Here is an 8,150-nt window from a genome sequence, read left to right on the forward strand (position 1 = left end):
CATCAGGGAAACCATTTATATTGTTTATATTGGCTTTAGAATGTAGACCAATAAAAACACACCGCCTGTGAAGCACAATGTTATATAGACTATGAAATGTTTATGTGATGTAATGTGCGTTCTCATTATGTGAGTGTGATGCATTAACCTGTTTCTGTGAAGGAAACACACTCTCTTAATGTATCCGCTGTAAGTATGCACAAAGTAATGCACAAAGATGTTCTAGTTTTCTGCTGAAACCAAACAAACAAAAGTCCAGACGCATCGCCGTGCAGATTTCTGTATATGTGCTCATTGTTTCTTTCTTTCTTTTGCACTGAAAGAGTTTAAATCTGCTTACAAAAACAGCTCCATGCATCATCTGATAACAGCAGTGCTGCAGCTGCAGTCGTACTGTTGTCGCCCTACATCTCCTGCCATCCTGTGAGTTAGTGACCACTTTCACAGAGAGGGATGATGGTCCATTAGAATCTGATCCTGTTCCACAGATCATACTTTATAGCAGTGCCTGTAAGGGAAGTAGGTTTTGTGTCCCGGCCATGAAACTCTGTGTGTGCAGGTGCACACAACATGCTTAATATCACACGTGCTCATTTAGGCATGCCTTGTGTGTGTGTGTGTTGAGGGGTTCTGGAGCGTGGCTGGTAATGATCGGGTCAGTGGTTTCTGTCCTCCACTCTGGGAGAAGGTCACAGTCTCTGTGTTAGTTCGCTCAGCACGGATCAGCTACATAATAATGACAACAGGATTGTGAGCTGAAATATATTTATAGCTAAGATTATTTTCAGGGCCGACCGCAAGAACATAACTCCATTAGGCGGCGTAGATTTTCAGTCGCTGAGAAGGCTGACAGAACAATCAGAGCGTTGATTTTTTTTTTTTTTTTTTTTTCTTAACATTGTTTTTTACCCTGGCAAAGACCCACAACCCAATAAAAACAGACCAGCGGCCCACTTTTGGGTCACCAGTTAGGAATCACTGCAATAGAGGACTCATCCATCATCAGACGTTTTAAAGCCTTGTTTTCATGCCATATTAGAAACATTTACACAATATTTGACAACCTTGTGCTCAGATATTCAACGAAACGAGACGAAACATCCTGTTGGTTAAAAGTCCCGAGCAGCCCCCAGAATCACAATGTTTCCATGAATTATTTCAAAACGAGCTTCAGTCTGGTTGAATTTTGCAGACATGTCTGTGCATACAAAGTGCTGAAACAGTGAGAAATTAGACTTTATTGTAAAACAGAAGACAAAGTAAAACTCTGGCTTTTAGTGCACAAACTGAAACTTCCAAAAATACCAAAATACATCAGCATACAAGAAATATATGAGAAGAAGCTAGTATACAAAACTATCTGTTGCATTTCTGTCTGATTATTGCAGATGTTAGTTAATATAAAGTAGCTTCAACAAATTGAGGAACCAACCAGTGGAAAATCTATCCTCAGACACTTTGTAAATGGGAAAGAAGTGTAGAACGTAGTGTTTCTGTGTCCTGAGAAACAGAAAGTTTGAACTCAGTTTAGATCGTCTGCTTGGAGCCTCTGCATTCCTTTCCCTCCTCCACATCCAGCACATCGAGTTGTCTCAGCTGCGTCCTCATCAAGGCTGCAGGTCGATGCCTTCATCGACTCAAGCCCTCACGTTTTTGGTGGACTTGGAGAAATCGGCGCTCCCTAATGAAAACAGGACAGGCATGTTGCCAGACGTGCACAAAAGCCTGCTTACTCACGCCGATGCCTAATTGGCGAATAACTCAGCAAATTGCGTCTTTAAGTCTCCACTTCCCCCTAAAAAAAAAAAAAAAAATGTAGCAGCAGTGATTGTGTAGAAAGATAAGGATGTAAATCAGAGCAATGCTCGTCCTTCTCAGCTGCTCGGCTTTAAAGTGGGAAGGGAGACGGTAAATCCTTGTTTTTAAACACCCATTCCTCCCTCCTCAGTTCCCTGTGGTTCGTGGGAGTTTAACTCTTACTTTTTTCTCAGCGTGTCAGCTCAGCCAATTAGGTATGCCGTGTCATGAAATGAACTGTGTAACGGCCTATAAGGAGGACTCATAATTGCGCTGGCAGGCGTAATGCTTAAACAGCGAGGAGTGTTTAACTGGGACAGGGCACCCACGAGTCACTGTCACAAAGTTATGATCCGAACAAACCTGTTTTACACTGTATTTTATCAACACTATGCACATACGCTCGTAAAGAATTGACTTTCGGCGTTGAGGTCTTGGGGTATGTGGCATGTTTTAGCTGCGTTTTATTCCTCTGAGCACAAACAAAGCAGAGTTCTTTTGAAGAACAAAGCTCGTGATGTGTTTCCCTTGTTTGAGATGGAATTTCCAATTTCGGTTTCAGAAAACTCAATCAAAATGCCCTCCAAAGTCAAAATATTGATTTTGAAAATCCAAGATTTCCCACCAGCCATGATCTCAGGCTCTAACATGGCTCCTTCATGCAGCAAAATCATCTATTTATTACTATTTAATCAGTTAGTAAACTAATAATCTAATCTAATAAACTCATAATCTACTCCTGTCAACCCCTATTAGAGAGCATGTAGGTACTGTTGTTGACTGAATAAAATGCAGAGAAATAAACAGTTATTAGTTATTGATTTATAAGAGGAGTTATTAGCCTGGTTACTGAGCACAACGGGAAAAGTCCCACAGATTTTCTGACTTGTTATCTTGGGTTTGACGTCACTTCGAGATCCGAGATCTGAGGAACGCAGCGTTACTTCATTACCCTGAGAATGTCAGATGTTTATTTGTGAATTCACAATAGATGTAGGGATGAATAATTGATGATGTGAATCTGCAGCACGATGAGGAGTTTCTGCTGCTGTTTTAAATGTCTTGCTTCATTCATTTGGCCAGCATTTGGACTCAGCCATCAGGGTATGGCTGTAACAAGACAAAAAAGAATAGATGTTCTTGAGGACACATGTCAGAGTGCACTTTGCCTCCACTAAACTGTATACACTCGTCTCCGCAGCTCTGTTTAAAGTGTGTGTGTGCACCGGTGTGTTGGAGCAAGTCTGAGAGAGGAGCACTTTGCTGTCATTAGGTGAGATCATGTAAAGACAGGACGACCAGGTTAATTTTTCATGTCCAGCCTTTGGAAATATAAAAAATGCATCCCGCCCTTGTTGGACAAGAAGTAGACTCTTTATCTCTGTCTCTTTCTCTTTGCCTCGCTACACAATCTTCCAGTCTTTCTCCCATGCACTGTTTTTAGCACAGGCCTTTCGTTCAGCCTCTCAGCATGTTTGGCCTTATTTTACTTTCTGTCGGGTCTCTTTCCTCTTTTTCTCACTCGGCGCCAGTCCTCGTCTCGTCTTTACGTGGATGTCTGCCCCGAGCACCAGACAGAGGGAAGGTGTCGTTTGACGATCTGGCAGGAAACAGCTCACAGCGTTGCTGTTTTCGCTCCGATTCCTGTGTTTGTTTGTTTTTTTTTCCCTTCTTCTTCTGTCTGTGTGTCAATGTCTGTTTGCTCTTTAGATTTAACAGCTTGGCAACACGGCTGTCGGGGATTTGCTAAAAATCCTAAAGAGGTGAAGACAGATGCACAACACACTTGTAATGTTGCTCAAAACAGGCCATAACTCCAATCTAAACACAAGCAGTTTATAATTAAAAAAAAAGAAAGTGAAGGAAGCTTCAAGATTTATTTAAAAGTAGAACAATTAAAGGCCTACCATTCCTTGAAGTAATACATATTGCTTGCTGCCTATCATGCCAGAGTTTTAGTCGAAGATTATGTTATGCTGAGAAATGATGAAGTGATGACTGATTTAGTCAAACCTTTTGCATGATCATGAACAGAATATGTGTGATAACTCTGCTAAAACCACGCCAATTTTAAGTACAATATCTGTAAAATTAACTGAGCTATAGCCCTGTTTGTGTTTTCTAAATTCAGTTGGCTGTGGCAGCCATCTTGAATTGGGTTGACTCTCTGAAAGTTTGTCACTTGTAGACATACATCCAGTCATTACTTTCCGAAAGTTTCATTTAAACGCATCCGGTGGTTCGTGAGATATTTCAGCAAAAGACACAAATATAGACACAGGCAAAAAACATTATCGTTCGCCTTTGCCTTTCGGGGATGGGTGGAAAAATAATCAAACACACACAAACACACACTGAGACAAACAGAGATGCCCTGCAGGGAGGTCAGCGTAGAGACACAGTCGATCACAGCTCCATCCACAGACACTTTCATCTGCTTTACCTTCTGCTGTCACTCACACACAGAACAGTAAATCTGAGTCAGCCCACAGGGATGTCCTGCTTCTGAGACCACCCACAGCTGAGGCCTGGTGACATCACAGAGGTCAAAGGGGACTTCTGCTTTTGAAAGACAGTGCAAGTTACATAAAAAACAGTGGGCAATCTGACGCTCTTTACGAAAGGCGGTGAGAGGCGTGCGTTTATATGTCGCACAGAGAAGTGCCTTAACGTTCACTGCCAGTTTATAAACTCAGTTTTACCCAACATGTGTGTCTTTGGACTGCAAGGACTGATGTAAAATATACAAGCAGTTCAGCTTCAAGAAGCTGCAGTTTTTCCACAGATTACTCAAAAACCTGATCTTCTCCTTCCATAGAAAGCCCCTAAACCTTTAAAATCACAGGAATAAACTTTGTTAAACTGCTTATCAACTGGTCCCAAAGGCTAAAGGGAACAATGTTTTTGCCCGTGCACACTTATCTGTCTGCAGCGTTAGCACGATACCTTATTAAACCAACAGGAGAGATTTTAATGAAACTCTCAGAAAGTAACACCTAATTAACTTTTAGGGTTGACCCTAAAAGTTTATTAGCTTTAGTTAATTGTTGGCATCAGCCCTGTCTGTTTGTTAGCAAAACATCTCGTGGACCACTGGATGGGTTTTGATGGGTCCTTCAGATTGTGATCATTAGATGCACAGCTACGACTGATTCACCTTTGGAGTCGCCCTAATTCAAGATGGCTACTACAGCTACTCAGTGTTAGCCAACACCTACAGTAAAAGGCTGTAAATCGACCAATTTTACACATACTGAGGTAAGTTTGATGTGTTAGTAGCTGAGAGGCATCCTCAACACAGTCTGAGTGTGACAGATATGATAAATCCTTCATCTGGTAAAGTTCTCTTGTCTGTGTTTGATGGGCTTCATTGAAAATGACTGAATGACCGGGGATGAGGTGGGATGAGGGGGTGTTACAGTAAAAATACACTCTGTGCGGTGTGTTTGTGAGAACCTGTCTGTAAACCGTTCTGTGGTTTCTGCAGGGGTGCACTTGTTTAGATTTATTTTATTTTTTCCTCATTGTTGGATACAGTGGCCTGAATTTGTCGGCTACTTCCCAGCAGTTGTCCTTTTTTGCGTTTCCCACACTTATGTTCTGCGTTTTTCTCTGCTGTGATCGGGATGTAAACACGTCAGCTGTACGGTAATCTGAAAACCTGAACATGCTCAGCTGCTTTTCCCTCTGTTTGAGTTTTTATACCTGTTCTGAGTTGCTGTTTTTTTTTTTTTAAATATCACTGAACACCTTCACCACAGTTTCTGCACAAAACCGATTATTTCCTGTGAAGTGGAGCACGACTCGCCAGCATATTTCTTAGGTTGTGTTGGTGAGAGATTGCAGCGTTTATCCCTTTCTGCACATTCAAAGGAGTTTATGTTCGAGTGAAATCATGTAAGAAGACGGGATAAAAGAGGTCAGCGTCAACAAACAAACTCATTTTGGACTCTGTGTCACACTGCAGTCACTATAAGCTGTTTTCGTGACGTTAAAATAAAAGGTTTTTTCGATGATGGATGTATTTCTTTAAGATATTTTTTTTGCACCGTAACTTGATGGCTCTGCCTGGAAACTGGTTTGTGTAAGAAAAGGTTGTTTAGTTCTCTCCAGCTATCAGGAGATTTACGCAGTATACAAATTAAATTAAAGGCAGTTTTTTTTCTCAGATTTTAAAAGGGAAAAAACAACTTGGGACAAATATTTTTTTTTTTTGGATGGCAGGTGGGAAATAGACAGGTGAATGAAAATAAAAACTTCTATTGAGGAGGAATTCAGTAAAAAATATTAGAAAAATAGCAGAAGTACTGTAGTATTGATTATGTTTCAGTAACTGATGAAATTTCTCTGAAGTGCAGACCTTTTTTTTTTTTTTTTTTCTGGACTGGCTGTTTTGAGCGAAGTCAGCCGGCGTCCGTCACTTACAATGCACTTTAAAAGCAAATGTCTGCACTTGGAAAAAAGCATGCAAGGCTAATGACTTCAGCTAATGTCCTTATCTCGCTCGCTGACAAGGAAATGAGCTCATCCGCTGCTGCTGATGTGGCAGACCAGTGAACAGAGAGGAAAAAATGCAAAGACGCGGGTGGGGAAGGAGGCTTTGATGGCTGAATCAGACTGTTCTCAATCATCTTAAAGTTAGCAGGAAGGGAGGAAGATTTGTTTGCAGAAGCAACACTGAAACCAACCAGCACAGATGCTGTAACACTTTCTTAGTGCAGCTGAATACATGCATGTTAGTTTTTTTTTTTTGACATTGGTGGACATTTTTACCTGTTTCAGTGACTTTACGTGTGTGGTGACGGTCGGTTTTCCACTGGATCTATGAGTCCTGATTAACAGAGCACAGGATCCACCATCAGTAGCTTTTAAAGTTGTTACAGGAGAATCACTTTGTGATGCATGTGGTATGATGAAATGAGACAAACACCGACAGCTGCGATCAATAATCAGAGGTAAAGTAAAACATGAGATGGGTGCTTGCACGTCTTACCATTAGCTAAGCAGACCAATTATTATGAAGGTTTTATGTGAGTGAGTGTGTGCACAAGTTTTGAGGATCCGTCTGAGTGTGTGATAAGTAGCTAATCACAGAGGAGCAGGTGATAACTGCAGAGTGATTATTGATTCCTCCGTGTTTATGAACTGCAGAGCATCTTTGGAGGCTGAGTCAACAATATGACAGTAGCTACATCATCACCAAGAGGCTGAAAAGTTGCAGGCGTCAGTGTTTCACCTAATCAGTTATGTAGTTTGTTGCAATGATGTGTGCATTACAGGAATTACTACCCAACAGGGAGTCGTTGGCTGTGAACACGGAGCTGTGGGGTAGCGTTTCCCCAAATCAGCTGAATGTGGATTTTATCAGCATACAAATTAGAGTTCATAGATCTAAATACAAATAATTCAACTAATGTGCTTTTTGTTGTTTTACAGAGAGACACCAAAGGTCAGTTCCTGTTGGATCATGTGTGTAATTTCTACAACCTGCTGGAGAAAGACTACTTTGGTATTCGATATGTGGATCCTGAGAAACAAAGAGTAAGTATGAGACCCGGGAAACACACAGACAACAGCTGAGTCGTCACATTTCATGCACGTTTTTATTATTTTGCCATTTTCTGTAACAGTTGTAGGAGAACTACAATTAACGCAACCTTTTTCACTCGAATCTTGATCAAAAAATTCTGATGATTGTTAAAAGACGCTGGGGTTCTTCTGTATTTATTTCATTATTTTTAATATTTAAGTTTAATAATTCCTTCACCACAGGAGCCTGGAGGCTGCACTTCCATAACTTTGTCTTTAAAGCAAGACTGCATTTTAAAAGTTGCTTTGAGATTGAATGCATGGAAAACGTAACACTTTGTAATAGGCTGAAAAATTAAGAAATAAAACGGGTAAATTTTAAAACGTTCTTTTTAAGGAATGCACATTGCCCACCACCTTGCATGTCAAATTTTTAAATAAAGATTCTGCATAACCTGTTAGCACTCAGAGTATCTGTTGTGAATGACTCTCAGTTACTACCACATCAAAATTTATCTCAATATCTGTGTAACTGACTGAGTTATAGCTATTTTTGTGTTTGCCAATGTTGATTAGCTGTGGCGGCCATATTGAACCAGGTTGACTCCAAAAGTTAATCAGCTTATTATTTAACATTTATTGATCACCTTCTGAGAGTTTCAATAAAATTTGACCAATGGGTCATGAGATATTTTGCTAACAGACAAGCAACCCCAAGCGCGCATTCAGAAACAGGCGTTTACATTATCGTGACATGATATGTGACAAGTTATTTCATGCATTTATTAAGACGTTACTTTAACAAACATTAATGAAAAATACTC

General features: G+C 40.5%; 1 protein-coding gene across 3 annotated transcripts in view; it reads left to right on the forward strand.

Moving 5' to 3' along the window:
• The window catches only part of frmd3 (FERM domain containing 3), a 47,937-nt gene that overhangs the window by 8,231 nt on the left and 31,556 nt on the right, over positions 1-8,150 (forward strand). For all 3 annotated transcript variants that reach the window (XM_017413847.3, XM_017413853.3, XM_017413854.3), the window contains exon 3: positions 7,234-7,338. In XM_017413847.3, coding sequence (XP_017269336.1) covers positions 7,234-7,338 — 105 coding nt within the window. The remainder of the gene's footprint in view (positions 1-7,233; positions 7,339-8,150) is intronic.

Source organism: Kryptolebias marmoratus, linkage group LG1, assembly GCF_001649575.2.
Source record: "Kryptolebias marmoratus isolate JLee-2015 linkage group LG1, ASM164957v2, whole genome shotgun sequence".
NCBI lineage: Eukaryota > Metazoa > Chordata > Actinopteri > Cyprinodontiformes > Rivulidae > Kryptolebias > Kryptolebias marmoratus.